The sequence below is a fragment of the Triturus cristatus genome, chromosome 2_2, assembly GCF_964204655.1.
Source record: "Triturus cristatus chromosome 2_2, aTriCri1.1, whole genome shotgun sequence".
Lineage (NCBI taxonomy): Eukaryota > Metazoa > Chordata > Amphibia > Caudata > Salamandridae > Triturus > Triturus cristatus.
Window position 1 is genome coordinate 67684718 of NC_140582.1, and position 18907 is coordinate 67703624.

At 42.8% G+C, this 18907-nt stretch overlaps 1 protein-coding gene across 2 annotated transcripts in view; it reads right to left on the reverse strand.

Moving 5' to 3' along the window:
• Nucleotides 1-5865: 5865 nt before the first annotated feature.
• Nucleotides 5866-18907, reverse strand: part of LOC146861853 (uncharacterized) — a 106935-nt gene continuing 93893 nt past the window's right edge. The window contains exons 7-8 of one of the 2 annotated variants that reach the window (XM_085641031.1): nucleotides 16215-16322; nucleotides 5866-7466 (exon numbers count right to left, since the gene is read on the reverse strand). In XM_085641031.1, the coding sequence (XP_085497157.1) occupies nucleotides 6721-7466; nucleotides 16215-16322 (854 nt within the window). In that variant the 3' untranslated portion in view covers nucleotides 5866-6720. The remainder of the gene's footprint in view (nucleotides 7467-16214; nucleotides 16323-18907) is intronic. The other variant, XM_085641032.1, reaches the window with a different exon arrangement.

Here is an 18907-nt window from a genome sequence, read left to right on the forward strand (position 1 = left end):
GGACTTTCTTTGTTTTTTCATAACTTGTAGAGGAGGCCGAGTCCAAGACTAATTGCACCTCTTCACTTCCTCTTTTGTTTTTGGTGTGGTCCTTAGGAGTCAACTAGCCCACCTGGTACCTCCAGTAAGCCCCACAGACGGGGACTGCTGAAAGGGTGGTCAAAGGCCACACCCCTTTTTACACCACTCGGCAAATGAGCCTCTTGGTGCACTGCTGGTGGGGGAATGAGGTACCCTTGCGTACTGAGGGCCTAAAGACTAAAGTGGACTTCATCCCCCAAGCAGCAGAGCGCCAGGAGGCACGTTAGCTGAGTGGTGGAGAAAGGGGGCGTGGCCTCTAACCACCTCTCAGCAATCCAGCTGTGTGGGGCTTGCTGGAGGTAACAGGAGGGCTAGTTGGTTCTCAGGGACCCATAAAAGGCAAGGGGACTTCATCCCCAACCAAGAGCACGCCAGGAGGCGTGTTTGCAGAGTTGTGGAGAAAGGGGGCATGACCTGTTAGTAGAACTCAGCAATGCTGCTGTGTGGGACTTACTGGAGGTAATAGAAGGGGTTGTTGGCCCCCAAGGACGTCATTTGGGTCCAACTACCCCCCTGTTACCTCCAGTAGGCCCCCCACGGATTTGCTGAGACCTGGTAGGAGCCCTCGCCCCCTTTCTCCACCACTCTGCGAACGTGCCTCCTGGCGTACTGCTAGTTCGAGGATAAAGTCCCTTTGGCTTCAGAGGGACCTTGGGGGCCAAGAAGCCCTCCTGGTACCTCCTGTAAGCCCTATGCTGGGGAATTCTTGAAAGCTGGTCGGAGGCCCAGCCTCCTTTCTCCACCACTCTGCAAATGCGACTGCTAGTTAAAAAACCTTAGAAATTCACTGAAAAAAACAAAGGCTACAGGGACATTATAGTTAGGAATTAAAATTGAAAAAACCTTTGAATTTCACTGAAAAAAACAATGGTTACAGGAACGTTAGAGTTAGGCTGCCATTTCACTTGTACAAAACCAAACAAATTCCACCATTATAGTTAGAGGAGCTAACTATAACTCGTGCCCCCGCAATACACTGCTTATGATGTCACATATTACATCACTCATGACATCTCAAATAACATCACTGCTGACATCCACAGAATCTCTGATGCCCCCACTCACACACCCATATAACCTTTCTTACACCCACTCCAACTTTCACACTACCCTTCTCAAAACCACTGACACACCCATACTAGTATTTACATACAAACTCACTTATTTATAGGTCTACAGACACATCCACTCACTCACCCAACCATACAGCCACTCATGCACCCACTCACTCACTAATACAACCACTGACATATCCACTCATTCACCCATACAACCACTCGCACATTGTCAGACACTCACAGAGCTCCTCACACACCTACTCACTCATGCATAGTCAATCACACTGCCACTTACTCACATATAGGGTTATACACACACCAACTCACTTATTCATACAGATGCTAACACACACACACACACACACATTCACCCATACAGCCACTCTCACAATAACTCACTCACACATACAGTCCCTTATATACTCCAACACCCACATACACTGCCTTTCACATATGTAGTTACTCACCCATATACCACTGAGACATCTGTTCACTCACTGACACAGCTATACGCAAACTCAATCATACAGCTTTTCTCAGACGCACTCATGAACCCATAAAGCCAGTGAATCACACTCACTCATCCATGCAGGGAGTCACACACCCCCTCACCCACCCACATAGAGAATCATGCACCCATACAGGTACTCAGATAAACCAATCAATAACCCATATGGACACTCGTGTATCTACTCACCAACCCTTGCAGCCACGTATACACCAACTGACAAACTGATACATACATTCACACAGATTAGTAACTTACCATTCATTCACTGAGATACGTATAATCACTCATTTATACAGTCAGTCAAACACCCAGTAAATCATCCATAGAGGCAATCAAATACCCACTCATTCTTTAATACAGCTTGGCGTATATATATTTAACACTCATAAACTTTTTAGAAACACTCACAGTCACTGGATGATGTCATCATGAGTGATGTCAATTGAGATTTCATGAGCGATGTCACTGACCATGTCATGAGTGATGTAATATGTGATGTCATAAGAAGTGCATTGCAGGGGCGCGAATTATAGTTAGCTCAACTAACTAGAACGGCTGAATTTCCCTTGTTTTGTACAAGTGAAATGGCAGCCTAACTCTAACGTTCCAGTAACCATTGTTTTTTTCCATGAATTTTCAAGATTTTTAAATGCTAATTTCTAACTAGAACGTCCCTGATAACCTTTGTTTTTTTCAGTGAATTATATATATATATATATATATTGCAAAAACACTGGTTATTTATATGTATATATATGTTTGTGTGTGTATATATCTTTATATGTATGTATGTGTATTTATATATATATATATTGCAAAAACACTGGTGGCTCACTAGAGAAGCACTCGGGAAACATACAAGGTTACCAGCCTTTTATTCAAAGATATAAACAAGTTCAGGAGCTGGTGTATTGAAGGCAGCCTTTCGTTCAGCCTGACGCGTTTCGAAAATAATTTCTTCTTTAGAGGCTCCCAAAAGGTATGTGCTCAATTCTCCTTCTCCCATAGCGTTCATCTATATGTCCCGCCCCTGAATGGGGCCTTCGTCATTTCTTGGCATTGTGGTGGTGACCTTACATGTTTCCCGAGTGCTTCTCTAGTGAGCCACCAGTGTTTGCAATCAATAAGCGGTCGCTCACCCGCTGAGGATGCACCACCCCATTATATAAAGGGGGCCGCGTGGATGGATTTACCTACCGCAAAAGCGGGGAAACTTTGCAGAATGAAGACGTTGAGCAGTGGCTGGGCCCAATGCAGGCTATTATCGCAGGCAGTAATCGTGCGCAAAATTGATGGAAGATTAGCACTCCAAATCCCACAATGCCAAGAAATGACGAAGGCCCCATTCAGGGGCGGGACATATAAATGAATGCTGTGGGAGAAGGAGAATTGAGCACATACCTTTTGGGAGCCTCTGAGGAAGAAATTATTTTTGAAACGCGTCTGGCTGAACGAAAGGCTGCCTTCAATACACCAGCTCCTGAACTTGTTAATATCTTTGAATAAAAGGCTGGTGACCTTGCATGTTTCCCGAGTGCTTCTCTAGTGAGCCACCAGTGTTTTTGCAATATATATATATATATATATATATATATATATATATATATATATATATATATATATATATATATATATACACATACATACATATAAAGATATATACACACACAAACATATATATACACATATAAATAAAAGTAATATATATTTTTAAAATGAATGTACCCTATTTAATTATACATTATAAGTAAACGAAGTTCAGTAATTTAGAATTATATGTAGTTATTTTTAGTTTCACTAGTGTGTAATTTCTTTAAAATTGATTTGTGTATGTGAAATAGTTTTATTTTTAAATTAATACTATACAATTATTATTTTAAATAATTTCAATTTTTAGGGGTGGTAAGCGTTTCTTAGGGTTGAGAGATGAGAAGTCATTAGGGATAGTAAGGAGTTTTGAGGATTCAGGTTGAGTAGTGTTAAGGAATAGTAAGAAGGTTTTAGTGTTCAGGGATTGGTAATGTAAAATGTAAATACATAAAAACTAATTAATTTAACATTCAATTTACATTACATTCAGAATAATGTTAAGTTTGTATTTTAAAAGGTAAAACAAATTTAAATTTAAAAAATAGCATATCCATTTAATTAAAAATGTAATGATGCTCGTCTATAGATGTATATCTACATCTATCTATTTATTTATATATCTATCAAGATATATAAATATTTATTTGCTAGGGGTGGGTTAAAATTATACATTATACTTGACAACCTGCCTGCGAAATAAAGGCACTTCCGATGTAACCAACAAAATGGCAAAGTTGCTTGCGATGTAATGACAGAAATGTAATGAGACCTGATGGGACACCATGCAAATTGCAAACTGATCTTCATATATATTTATGACACGACAGCGAAAATAAGTGTGACACAATAGCACATATTATTTAATTGTGCTAATAAACAAACATTCACACTTTTGTTACTACAATGCAAAGGTCAATTTCGAGTTTATTAGCACAGAACTATAAAAGTGACCTGAGAAAGACGGTGTTTGGTGCCTCACAGATTGCATGAAACAATTTACACAAGGAAACAACCCTGTCATTTGAACAAACATCTCTGAAGCGGGATGTTACCTTGCTGTTTAAATGTGACTTCTTGCATCCTGATTTTGGCCGTACAGGCCCAATGGAAAGAATATTATACGCTTATGTATGTATGTGTGTGCGATATATATATATATATATTTTAAAAAATCAACCTTATCATTATCAGATGGAATATGGGAATTTTCATTATAGTTTGATTTTTATTCATCATTGGTTGAGATGAATGGCTTATTATTACTGTAGGCCAGGTGGGGAGTAACTCTTTAGTCTTTACTCTTCTCAGTTTGCTATTTATTTCCATGGGTAGGCAAGCACTACACCTTGATGAATGCTCAATTGAGAGCTGGAAATATTAAAATCAAAGACCTCTTTTCATTCCTGCGAGTGCCCTTCTTTTGCTTTTTGTTTAAAATATCTAATATTCCAAGTAACTAGATTAATACCTTTTGCACTTTTCTGCTACTAGGATGAAGATGGTTGAATCTTAGGATTTTGCCAGAAATAAAATGCTATTATATAGTCCTAATTGGCATCAGCCCTGTTCAATGCCATTTAGTAGATTATACAATCTTACATTTTAACACGGAAGCTGTCTCACTAGTAAGGGCACCCTTTCGACAGCATGAAAACTAGCAGCTACCTATTTATTATAGAAATAAAAGCTGAATGTTATCTCATATAACATGTGTCACTCTGGCGTGGTGAGCCTTAAAAGGTTTTTGATGACACACTTTTGACGGTAGGTTCCAGACCATCTCAACTGTGCAGTATTAGAGGCAAATGTGGACGTAAATGAGCAAGTTATTGTTTGTTGGGATTAGGCAAAGGAAGTACTACAGTATTTTTAGCCGGTTTTATTATTTTCGTGTTGAGGCCAAGAAGTAGCTGCTACATTCACATATTCATGGAGGGAAACAACCTTTACAACGCAGTCATTACATCGCACTACATTTACAATGCAGTCATTACATCGCAACATCCTTTGTAACGCATGTCACTACAACGCATCCATTACATTGCATGTCACTACAACGCATGACACTTCATCGCATGTCACTACAATGCAGGCATCACATGTCATTACAACGCATACCATTACAACGCATAGTACCCCTACACTATCCAACACTTACCCTACTGTTGCACCCCCTACAGTTAGAATAGTAATTTTCACCCCTACACTATCCAACACTTACCCTACTGTTGCACCCCTGGAGTTAGAATAGTAATTTTTACCCCTACACTATCCAACACTTACCTTAAGTGCAATGTAATGGTATGCGTTGTAATGGTATGCGTTGTAAAGGTATAATACAATGTAATGGAAAGCGTTGTAAATGTAGTTTTAAAAAATTTGACGTAGTGGTATGCGATGTAAATGTATGCGCTGTAAAGGATGTTGCGATGTAAAACCCTTGTTGTAAAGGCATGCGTTGTAAATTAATGCGTTGTAATGGCATACATTCATTCATGGACACATAGGGCTAGATTTGAGCTGCAGTGGTTGGCACAGAGTAACCATCGCAGTGAAACTTGCCTCAGGCTGGAACTGGCACTACAGGGTACCCTGTCCTACTCAGACTGTAAAATAACAGGATTGTGGGGAAATTAAGTGTGTGGTCTCTCAAAAAGTGATTGGGGTACTGGGCCATTCCCTGCAAAGGCACATTTACCTGCATCTCTCCCGCTAGTCCTGCAATCAGCTAGCAGGTTCTCTGAAATGAAACAGTTGAAGCTAGGCGTGGTGCTAGGCTTGGTGTGACTGGTGCTTAACATTTGTCAACTGTAATGTACATTTACTTTACTAAAACTTTTTTTGTAGTTTGACAGTATCAAATGCTAATGTATAATGTCGAAACCTTTCACCTTGAATCATATATGCTCAAACTCTAGACCTGAATTAAGATTACTTAGAAACAACTTTTAATCCTTTCCACGCTGCTCCTAAGGGCTTCTAATACATTACCCTTTCTTCTGTGGGTCTAATATTATATATTGTTTGTTTTTAATGTTGAAAGAAACAAAAAAAGGAATATAATGCCAGGAAATGGATGGGACACAATGCAGTTGCCTTTTACTGTCATCACTGTAAGAAGGGAACTTTCATAGAAGAGAGCGTTTCAGTCTTACGGATGAGTAACTTGTCCTGCCATTTATATTTTTGTCCATCTAGGTTTCATGCACTTGGGTTTCACGTTTATCGTTCCTCTCTGCCATTCACTATGGAGAAACATTGCAGCAGGACAGTTTTTGTTTTCGATTGTCAGCCAAGATGCAATCACCGTCAGCCAACAATAAGCCTTACAATGGTGGTGGTGTTGAAATATTTTGCAAGCGGTATCAGCAGACTATCTCTGAGCAATACAGTCTCCAAGCTAGATTTATAGGTAGCAAACATTTAAATAGTATATAAATCCCATTTCCTGAAAAACAAGTACCAACATAATTGGTCCATTCAGCCTTCAACTGTCCATTTTATGGTTTCCATCCTCCTCCGTGGAATCACCACTCTCGGGCTTCTGGTATGTATTTTCTGATGCCTTTTCAGATGTGACGAGTCAATGAACCGCCTTTCACATATGTTGCAAATGTAGGGTTTCTCTCCCAAGTGCATTCTTTGATGTTTGACAAGGTGGGCTAACTGTCTGAAATGTTTCTCACATTTACTACATGGATATGGTTTCTCACCAGTATGAACTCTTTGATGTATCATCAATGTTTGTGACTTTCTGAAATTCTTCCCACATTCAGTGCATTTGTAGGGTCTCTCATCCCATTCAATATCCTTCTCTTTTGACTTGGGTGAACTCTGCTCACATTTATCGCATATGTTATGTTGCTCGCTGTTGTTAATTTGCTGATGTGCTATATTGTTTCTTGACCGGGTAAAACAACTTCCACACTGACTACAAATATAGTTTTCCAATGCAGTCTGTGTTTTCTGAAGCGGGATCAGGTATTCAGTGCAGGTATATGGTTTCTTTCCTATGAGAGTATGCTTAGATTTGGTTAGCTTAGGTCTCCGTTTAAAGCTGCTGTTGTATTCAGGGGATGCGTACAATGACTCACTTTGATTCCTTTGGTGATAGTCAATGATATCTAATGTAGGACTCTTGCTTCTCCCATACTGTTTGCTTGCAGAGGTTTCCTCCCAGAAGCACAACTGTTGTTGTGTGATGGAGCTTGCTGCCAATTTGGTATCTGAGTTGTGGGAAGAAAAGAAAACACTTATCAACCAACAACACTGGCAAACAATGTAATTAACATCGGTAATGCTCTTTCTGGTACAGACTCTAGCCACAGATTAATCACTTTTTGAATATTTCCCAGGCGTTAGACTGGATCCGGAAACTTTTTCGAAGTACTTCTGCATGCAGGAAGGTGGCGCTGTGCAGCTCTACACTTTTCGTCTCTGGAAAGGACGTACGGGGCCTGTAAAGGCAACGCTCCCGAGGTTTTAAGATTGTCTGTGCCTCCAGAGGTGAAGCCTCAAAAGCAAATCAATATATAATTGGGTAGATTCCTAGAAGTGGGATCTTATTAAAGGATAGAGTCCAACCACTGAACAGGAAGGATGGGAGAGTTGGTGAGAAATCTGCAGCTAGACAGAGTCTCTACTTGATACCAAAAGTAAGTCACTTGTTCTTCTGATAGAGACTTCTAGCCGCAGATTCCTCACCTTTTGAATAGATACCAAATCAATACCTACGGCAGGTGGGCTGTGAATGGACTCAAAATAGAAAGTCCTGCATGACCAAGTGGGCAAAGTGCCCTTCTTGGCAGACTTGGCTGTCCAGACAACAGTGCTACATGAACGTATGGGGGGACGCTCACATAGCTGGCTGGCAGATGTCCAGAGCTGGCACGCCATGTACTAACGAAGTGGAATGGGCACACAGTCCTTCCAGAGGCTACTTCTTTGCCAGTGCATAACACATCTTAATGCAGGGCATGATCTAGTGGGAGATGATACACTTCTGACCAGCCTTGCCATTTTCTGATCCGGCACACCCTACAAACAGCTGATCATCCACCCGGTGGTCCTTATGTGTGATCAATGTAGAAGTTGAGCGATCTCTTAGGGTTCAAGCAATGGAGCCTCTCCTCCTCCTTAGAGGGGTGAGATGGATTATAGAACACCGGTAGAGATGGAATGGCTTATGTGGAATTTGTCAAATTTCTGGAGAAAGGGTGACCTAGTACACAAAATCAGTCTGTCAGAGAAAAAGGTGGTGTATGAAGGATTAACAGACAAAATCGGAAGCTCAATCACATGCCATGCTGAGGTGATAGCGATTTCCAACAGAGTTCAACTGCGGAGCTGCTCGTATGCACTCACTGCGCGATTAAACATCAGATACATAAGGACAAGATTGGAGCACTACTGGGGCAAAGGAGACGAGAAACATCTGTTACAGCCCTTTCAAAAACTGCATCACAAAAGGTGACTTAAATAAAGAAGGCTGAGCAAGCAACCATAAGAATGCAGAGAGGACGGAAAAATAACCTTTAACAGTGTCCAGAGCATGGCCTTGCTCTGAAAGAGACAGCACACATAAAAAACATCAGACCGTTTGGCCTGGAGTTGGTCAATCTGGAGAGCGGCGTAGCAAACCACAAATTTGTCCCAACAACAGGTGTATACAGTTTTTGTCAAGAGACACCTGACTGCCAAGATTACATTAACCACTTCAAGAGGAAAGTCAAAGGTGTTCTGCTGCCACTGCTCAATTTCCACGCATTAATGTGGAGATTGTGATGGGTGGATGGAGAACCTGACTGTTCTGCTGCAGCAGCGGATCCTCCCGGAGGGGCAACCTGATCGGAGGACAAATGCTTAAGTCCAATGATTTCTGGATACCATACTCTCCGTACCCAGTGCAGAGCCACTAGGATGGCTTGAGCCCGGTCTGTCCTGATCTTCTTGAGAACCCGACAAAGGTGTGGTATCGGCAGGAAGGCTAACAGGAGTCTCAAGTTCTACTAGAGGAGGTACACATCTCAGAGCGAGAGATGCCTTGGTAATTCCACATGCAAAAGTGATGACATTGTGCGTTCTTGGCGGTGGTGAATACATCCAGCCATGGTTCTCCCCTTTCACAGAAGCGACCTTCCGCCACCTCTGGGTGTAACTGCCACTCATGATCTGCTACGAGCTGAAGGCTGAGTTTGTCCGCCCTGTCGTTCAGTGAGCCTGTCAAGTAGTTTGCCACCAGGTAGATACCTTGGTGGTCCAGCCATTTCCAGAGGCTGAAGAGCACCTGGCACAGGGTCCGTGAAACCATTACGCCCGGTTTCTTGCAGTGCCTCATGGCAGTGGTGTTATTTGTGAGAACCTGTCCTAGCCTCCCCTTGATGGATGGCAGGAAGACTTTCAGAGTCAAACTGACAGCCTTCAGCTCCAGAAGGTTGATATGGAGCCAGGACTCTGCCAGAGGCCTCTGATCTCCAACTCTCCCAGATGGTTGCCCCAACCCAGAGTGATTTATTGGTCACCACTGTCAGTTCTGGGTGGGCAAGGGAGAGGGGGTCTACCCCCGACTCAATCATGGTCCAGTATCTACCACTGCAGATCTTTTGCAGTCTCCTCCAGGATCTGGATGTGGTCAGACAGATCTCCTTGATGTACAGCCCACTGGGACTTCAGATTTCCCTGCAGAGCCTGCATATGCCATCTGGCATGTTCAATCAACAGAATGAAGAAGGCCAGCAGACCCAGCAGCCTCTGAGTCGACCTCACTGAAATCCAGGACCGAGGCTGAAGATCGGGATCATAATGATGAATGACCCAGACTCTTTTCCAAGGAAGAAAGGCACAAAATCTAACCATGTCAAGAATGGCTCCAATGAAAGGGAGAGTCTGAGGAGTCAGATGTGACTTTGGAATGTTGATAGTGATCCCCCAAAGACGACAGGAGGTTTGCCTTTGTCTGGAGGCGACTGATGACTACCTGTGGCAAGCCTGCCTTCAAAGGCTAGCCATTGAGGTAGGGGAGGACTGGCACCCCTGACCTCTGAAGCTGTGCAACCATCACTTTCGTGAACACCTGAAGGGGGCTGGTGAGACCAAAGAGGAGCACAGCAAATGTAAAGTGCTACTGTCTACCACAAACCCCAGGTGGTGTCGATGAGCCGGCAGGAGGGGTACATGGCAATAAGTGTGCAGCAGGTCCAACACCACCATTGCAACCCCGGGGTCGACGGAAGACAAGACCTGGGTCAGGGCAAGGGCTGTGAACTTCTCCTTGAGGAGTAAGAAATTGAGAGGATGAAGATCTGGAATAGACTGAAGACCTCTGTCCTTCCTGGGCACCTGAAAGTAGCTGGGATAGCAACCACGTCCTACTTCTGGCGCATGCACCCTCTCAATGGATCCTTTTGGCCAAAAGGGCGTGTACCTCCTGATGCAAAATGGAGAGATGGTCGTTAGTTAGTCTTTAGGTAGATGTTATCATTTGCCAGCCCAGATAGGATTGATGAATTATTCCTTCCACTGCGTGGCTGTGACCCTTTAAGGGTACGATAAAGGGGCTTTGCAGGTAGGGCAGCAGGAATTGTAGCGGACAGAGCAGCTTCATAACCTTGGCTGTAGGGGCGGTGGACACACTGGCCTCTCCCGCAAAGCTGCTGGGTTCCCTGTTGGGGTGGGACAACCTGCTAATAGGGAATGCCTCAGCCAAAGCAATGAAAGTAATATTGGAAGTGTTGCTAGCAAGACTGGTGGAAAGGCCAAGAGAACGAACAGTGACCCTACTCTCCTTAAATCGTTCAAGGGCAGAATCAGTCTTGTCCCAGAACAGGCGAGTTTCATTGAATGGGTTGTTGTCATGGAGGACTGGACAACACCCAAGAACCCAGTTGAACGTAGCCACACATATCAACGAATGGCAACACTGGTGCCTAAAGCCCATCCGATGGAGTGGGTTGTGTTTAAGCCACAACGAATCGTGAACCTGGGCGTATCACAAGCATCCTGAATGGCCTGTGACAGAATGAGTGAAGATCTTCAGGAACACTAGGGAGGACCAGCACCACAAGCCCTAGAGGGCCTGAATGGATCAGCCTCGTAAGCTACAAGCATTAAGGGACCGAAGGGACAAACTGCCAGATGAAAAGAGGCATTTCCCAAATGTCTCCACACACTTTGATAGTAGGAGAATAGTTGGGATTGGTTCAGCTGGTGGAGGCCTGCACTACGAGGCTCTCAGGATAAGGTTACTGCAACAAAAATGCTGGGTCACCTGGAGCAGGGCGATGGCATCTGGTGATGTGGCCTTTTTTGATCGGTACAAGACTTAGCCCAAGTCCTTAGTATGATTATCTGTCAAGGCCTCATTAAAAAGGTAGAAGAGGCTCAGAGGTACTCTGGCTAGGCTTCATGATGTCTGTCAGGACGTTGGTTTTAACCTCCATTATGGGAAGCTGGAGGTCCAGGACTTCAGCTGGCCTATTAATGGCCATGGCATAAGATGCAGATTCTTCCATGACTGGGCCAAGAGGGGAGAAGAGGAAAGACTCTGAGGAGATGTCTAGCTCACTAACATCTTGCAAGTCCTCATACCAACTGCCATCGGCTGAGGGAAGAGCAAACTCATTACTTTGATCAGGATCATTGTCGGAGCCTATGTCAAAAAAGAGAATGTAAGGAGTGTTGCCTGCCTGGTAGTAAGGCAAGAGCAGAAACTTTTGTCAGATTTGGCTGATGTGTCAGTTGAATTTGGACTGGCACCTAATATTTGTTGCAAAGGACAACTGGGACCACCTGCTTGGGCGGCAAAGTCGTGGTCGACGTGCTTGGACCTGGATTGGAAAAGGGCACTGAGAGTGGCGTTGGTACTATAGCTGAACCCAGAATCGGCACAAAGGTTCCAGCTGCTGCCAAAGCTGAACCCGCAGGTGGTAGGCCTCTCTGTTCCAATGGGGTCAAAGGACCCAGAGGAAGTCAGTAAAGAACTGAAGACCCAGAGGATGGCTTAACAAAGCTCTTCGATTTGAAGCGGCATGGCTCAAGGCTCCAGAAACTTGGGATGTGCCGGCACCAGCTGCAGAACCAGAACTGATCGGCCGACTTCAGGAGTGGGTACAGGACCGTTGGCGCCACCCACTAGCTTTGTCAGTGGGGTGAGAATAACACCCAAGAGCAGAACTCCGCTTGGACTTCTTATATTTCTTATGTTTACCTGAGGATTTGGAACGTGATGAAGACCTTGAGAGTGGCTTTGTCGGCTCAGGGAACGGGAGCGGAACCGGGAACAAGCTTTCGAGATGGCGCGGGACTTGGAGCAGTCCCAGCGTTGCATCTTCTTGTGTTTGTCGATATAAAGTTTCTCCTCACGCTCCCTGATGGCTTTGGGTTCATTGACGTACAGTCCCTGCAGGTCCTGGAGTTGTGACACGATCCCACAGGCCAACTTGTTGGGGATCTGTCACAGCCATCTGTTTGTGACAGTCCTTACAGGCCTTAAAATCCATAATTTTAGGGAGTGACAAACCTTGCACACTTGGAATATTTGAAGAAATATTGGACAAAAAGCAGTCTCTGAGAAACGAGCGAAACTGCGGAACTGTGTCTAGAAAAGCAGAAAGGGCCCCACACATCATTTCCTGGAGTGAAACGGCGTGAGTGCAGAACCCCATGGTGCAACACTCTGGTGCGCACATGTACTATGAAAAAGCTTCTGGGTCCAGTCTGTTGCTTGGGGAATATTCAAAAAGGGAAGAATCTTCAGCTAGGAGTCTCTATCAGAACACTGAATTTGGTTATCATTATATAAATAAGTAAACATATCATTGTGGATCTTTACTGCTACTAAATAAATATGCCATTTGGTACTAAGAAACAAGGAACCACACAAAGAAGGCCTAGCACCCAATTTAGCACATTTAGGGCCACGTGTATCATTATTACAAGTAGCGATTACCTAATTGCGATTTTCTCCGAATCGCAATTAGGTAATCACTAATCTTAATGTATGAAACTCATTTCAGTTTCATTAGCGATTCTTAATGGGTCGCAAATAGACCTACCTCATGCATATTAATGAGGTAGGTCGCAATTTTTCAGCCCTTAGGAATCAGCAGACCACCATGTCTGTGATTGCTTTAAAATAAAGCAGTATTTTTTTTCAAATGCAGCTCATTTTCCTTAAAGGAAAACAAGATGCATTTAAAATGAAAAAATGATACTTTGCAGTTTCATTTTTTAAGAGTAGGGAGTGGTCCGTAAAGGAGTCGGTAAAATATGAATGTTTTGCAACCGTAATTTGGTCGCAAAACATTCATACATCCTATTTGGATTCGGTATATGGAAGGGATGCTCTAAACAGGCCCCTTCCAAATACTGAATTGCAAACACAAATTGCGATTTGGTAACGTGTTACCGAATCGCAATTTGTGTTTCATACACATGTAAAATAATTTTTGCCGTCACAAAACAAACGAACCGATCGGCCGTTACCGACCGCAAAAATGCTTAATGCATGTGGCCCTTAATGTTCTCATAAACACATGTTTAATGCATGTTTTACTCCCACTCTATGTACAGAAGACAATCCCAATCCCCATCGCTCCCATGTGCCAGAACTTTGTTATTGCAATTAGTAATTTTAATTATGGATTCCAACAACTCTGTTTTCTTATCCATGCTGTACATTTATTTTTTGTAGCGATGAATATACAAATATTAAAAAGATAGTTATGACATCTGTGGTACAGCCAAACATGTGAATTGCTCGTGAAACACAACGAAAATGGCCTTAGCGAATCAACGCACTTCATGTGGAAAAAGAAGCTGAAAAACGTTGTACTGTATAACGTTCACTTCAAGTAGGAAAGTACGCGATAGTAAACATTTTATGGCAAATTGCATATGTACGCCCTCTGAGAACAAGAGTTAAAAAACAATGAGGTAAAGAAAGGGAGAAGGCATTAGGGCCTTCATTTGGGGGAAGGGGGGGCAGAATTCAAATCTAATTAATGATGTCGAAAAACATTACGGACGGACATTCTGACATGACATTGCACAGTGTTGGCTCTCCTGCCCTCACAGTGTAAAGCTTTGCCTGCCATGTTCTGGTTGTGCAGTCAGGGCCAGTCCCTCTCAACAATAATGTAACTCTACTTTTGGTGCTGCAGTGTACTCAGGGTTATTAAACCAATTCAGTGGCCTTGTCTGCTAATGATTGAAACCTACAGTTTAGCCTAGCAAGTGGTGCCCAAGAATAGATGATTTCCTTTGTGTTGGCAGACACTTGTTAAATGGCTAGTCTTGTTGCTCTGTCGCCATGGGAGACCATGGTAATTAAATTTTTACGAATCAGATGCAATACAGCATGTGTCACTACATTAACAATAGAGGCTGCACGGAAAACTCGCTTTTTCAAAAAGCAATACTCAATCAGTGTTTGCTTTGAGTAAATGCCAACTGTAAAAGTATTTTATTGTTCTGAAAATTAATCAAGGTTCTGAATTCTTAAAACACCAGGACGTAATTTGCAGTACTCCTGACAGTTGCTTACATCAAGCAGCCACTGATGGGGAAGGTTCCCTACTGTAATCTTTCGGCACCCCATCACAAAGTTAAAATTGTATTCAAATTTCGTGTCTGAAATGCTTGTAAGCAAAACAGTCAAGTATCGGACAACCTGTAATGCTACATTATCGTTTCATCATCTTGATTTAGCGTTAGTTATGATAGTATAACATTACGGCTGTGAAACATTTTGAAAACTGAGAAAGCACCCTCCATCAACAAGCAGCAGGTTTCTTTTTATCCACATTTGTTTTGTAACAGTTGCTGACAAATCCAATTATCCGCATATTAGCGCTTTTTTTTTACTTTAAGGAACTACAGCAAAATGTATCTCGTTTTCACTAACGATGGTACAAAAAGAACTAAAAGAGTACCTACAGGAGCCTGCAACGGAAGAACACTGGCAACCGGAAGCAGTACTTGGTCTAGGCTCCACGGCACAATACACTCAAAACCCAGGAGGAAGACGGAGGCTATGAAGAGGCGCTGACCAATAGGAAACAAGAAAGATGTGGGAGCCACATGAGAGTCAGCCAATGATGAGTAAAGTGACGTGGAAGCCATATGGGCGCAAGCCAGTAAAAAAGGTATGTAATTGGCGGGCTCTACGCTCCTTTTAAAACTTTTGTCCAAAACACGGGATTCCGCAAGCACAGCGCAAGAGCTGTGCAGGTGAAACCTAAAAATATACCACATGTATCCATTACATTTTGTGTTCTCCGAGAAGAACATGTTTATCTTTTAAACTGCAATGACCTAGAGGCCAGGCTAATTGGTGGTATAATCCCTAGAAATGGAAGGAATGTATTTGAACGCAGCTACAGCATGTAGAAACTCATTGGTAGAGACTCGAGTGAACTATATAAATGGCCATTAATTTGTATATAACTAACATATGTTGACCTGCTGCCTTGATTTGCATGTGACATTTTCCTCTTCTGAAACGGCAAAAATGAGATTAAATTGGACTGCTACCCCAAGTACATATAAGTATCCACCACAGTAGTCAGGGTAATGGCTGAAACATTTGTAGTACATTTCTTTAGCTCATTTGATCTCCATGAGGGATGTGGGTACGTCCAGACAATAACCTAGCTTGCTGTAGCTATAGTTCAAACTACGCTACACCAACGATGACAAGCAAGGCTATAGTGCACCTGGGTTTCTAGTTATCTTTTACACAGAGGGCTGGCCTTATAGGCTGCAATGCTACTTCTTGAACAGGGTTGATCTAAGTTCCACATGAGATTATTAACCTAACTAAAAATAGTTTTTGACTAGAGACAACCACTTGTTCTAAGTGCAATCCTACATCATTTCAAGTTATTTGTTTCCACTCCTTGAATTCTCTCATAGTTCTTTAAAAGCTGCGCCTCTTATTATTGGCCTTATCTCCCACTGACGAAGTATGCACTCACCTATGGCATTAGTGACACATTCTTTTCTGTTTCGTGCAGTGTCCTGATAGTCCATGGAACCGGTGTTATCCTCGGCTTTAATGCAGACAGAAGCAACTGGGTGCAAATCTAGAAGAACAATAATGAATAGTGTAGCACTACACATATAAATTCACATAACATTAAATGTAAGATCCTATGCCCGAAAAGCAATAAAGATCAGATGTACCCAACATAGATGCGGTAGGGTTGAATCCAGTCCAAATGTTAAGAATGTTCAGAATACATCAATTCAACAAAATTCGAAAGCGACAAAAATCTAGATTTTAACGTAACTCACAAAGAGTCATAGGCACAAGATGGGAGTACCCTCTTTTAACATAACACCCCAGGAGTCATAGGCACAAGATGGGAGTACTCTCTTTTAACATAACACCCCAAGAGTCATAGGCACAAGATGGGAGTACTCTCTTTTAACATAACACCCCAAGAGTCATAGGTACAAGATGGGAGTACTCTCTTTTAACATAACACCCCAGGAGTCATTCATTCATTTCATAAGGCTTTATTCGGAGCTTAAACACAAAGTCCATAACAGCACATACATACATACATCAAATACAATATCATAATAACCATAAGTTAAATATACAGTACAGGATACAAGATTAAAAAAAAAAACACAGTTAAAATATCATACTGGTCCTTGCTTTGACAGCTTGTAGGAGAAAGGTAGCAGTAAAAAACCAGACATCAGGGTAGGGATTAAATAACAGCTTCATAGAATCATGAACAGTTCGGATTCCATACTTCATAAAAATAGGTTTTAAGAAGGCTGAACGAAAGTTACCATAGAATTTACATAGCAATAAAAAGTGCATAGTGCTTTGTACGGATGAATGATCACATGGACATGAGCCAATCGGATATTTTTTAATGCAGGGGAGGGCCACCAAATGGTGCACAATCCCCAACCTTAATCTAGTTAAAACAAACTGGTGGGAAGCTCTAGTAACATAACTCAAATACGGTTGGTAGCCCACAGTCTCACTATATCTTCCATAGAGCATACATGTGGAAGAATGGCCACCAATCCTCTCCCGCCTCTCTGATTTATGGCTCATAAAGATGATCTTCATCTCACCCTTAGACAAACTGGAAGCAACATACATGTCCTTTCTGATATCAAATCCATAGAGCTCTAAAAAACTATTGACAGCAAATTTAATCCAGGGAATCTTCAAGTGGTCATCAGTTAAAAAACAGTCTCGGATGATAGCTCTATTTAGGGAAGTCTCTTCCTTCGACCAGATGGCGCGCCATAACATTAATGGTCTTAAGGTAATTTGGTCTGAGAGGTGTTGAATCCCAAGCTCTTTATGCGCCAGATCGTTAGAGGCAGATATGGGCAGACACAAAAGTCTCTTAAGAAAGAGATTTTCTTCCACTTGGAGACTCTGGGCGAGTAGTGACCCCAAACCCCAGCACCATAAAGGGCAATCGAAAGACATCCCATTTGATAAATTGTTAACATGTCTTTAATCCGTTTATCCCCAATTTTACTAGCAATCTTGAACACCCCATGTGCACATTTAGCCATCTTGGCCCGGACATAGGTAATCTCACTGGACCAGCAACGATTCTTAGTAAAATTGATGCCAAGATAGTTAAGGGAGTTCAACGTTTGCACCTTATGCCCATCAATGTAATAGGAATGGGATTTATTCCGCCCCAAACCATATTCCATGATGTGGGTTTTGGATTTGTTGATCAGCAGCTTTCTGTCCTTGATGAACAGAGAAAACCTGTCCATCAGACGTTGAAGGCCAATAGGAGTCCTGGACAGGATCACGGCATCGTCTGCGTAAAGTAATACCGGGACGTTAAAATCATTGATTTTCGGGGCATCTGCCGCCACCGTCTTTAGGGCAGAATCGACTTCATTAATAAAAAGGGTAAAGAGTAGGGGGGCAAGAACACACCCTTGTCTTATACCACGCCCAATCTTGAACTTAGGGGTATGCTCCCCACCCGGTCCGTAGCGAACACTAGTACTAAGGTTGGAATAAAGTCGTGCCAGGAAATAAACGATGCCCTCAGGTGCCCCCAAATCAAGCAGTTTGGCCCATAAAATACTATGGTCCACCATATCGAAGGCACTGCTCAAATCTGCAAAGCAGAGATAGGGAGAGCCTTTCTTAGCGCTCGTATATTTCCCAATTAGGAGGTCGAGGTTGAGACATTGTTCAATGGTCCCTCGTCCCTTCCTAAAACCGTATTGGCAATTAGCCAGAATGTTATTAGAATCGGCCCACTCTTCCAACCTGACCAAGAGCACCCTGCTCATGATTTTCACAGAGGAATCAAGAAGGGAGATTGGGCGATAATTCTTCACGTCACCCCTGTCTCCCTTCTTATAAATAGGAATAATGATGGATTCCTCCCAAGTAGATGGGACTCCATTGCATACTGCAGCGTTAAAAACATTTGTTAACAACGGGCCCCACAGCTCAGGGACTAATTTATACAAATCGATTTGCACCCCATCGGGCCCCTGGGCCTTCCCACCGTTGCTTAGGATAATACTTCCCTGTACTTCAGCTGTAGAAATTTTCAGAGGGATGATAGGCCAATCATCTTCATGCACACCCCTCTGTCTATCTGAATCGAAGATCCCAGAGAAGTGGGAGACCCAGTTTCCCTCACTGACGTTA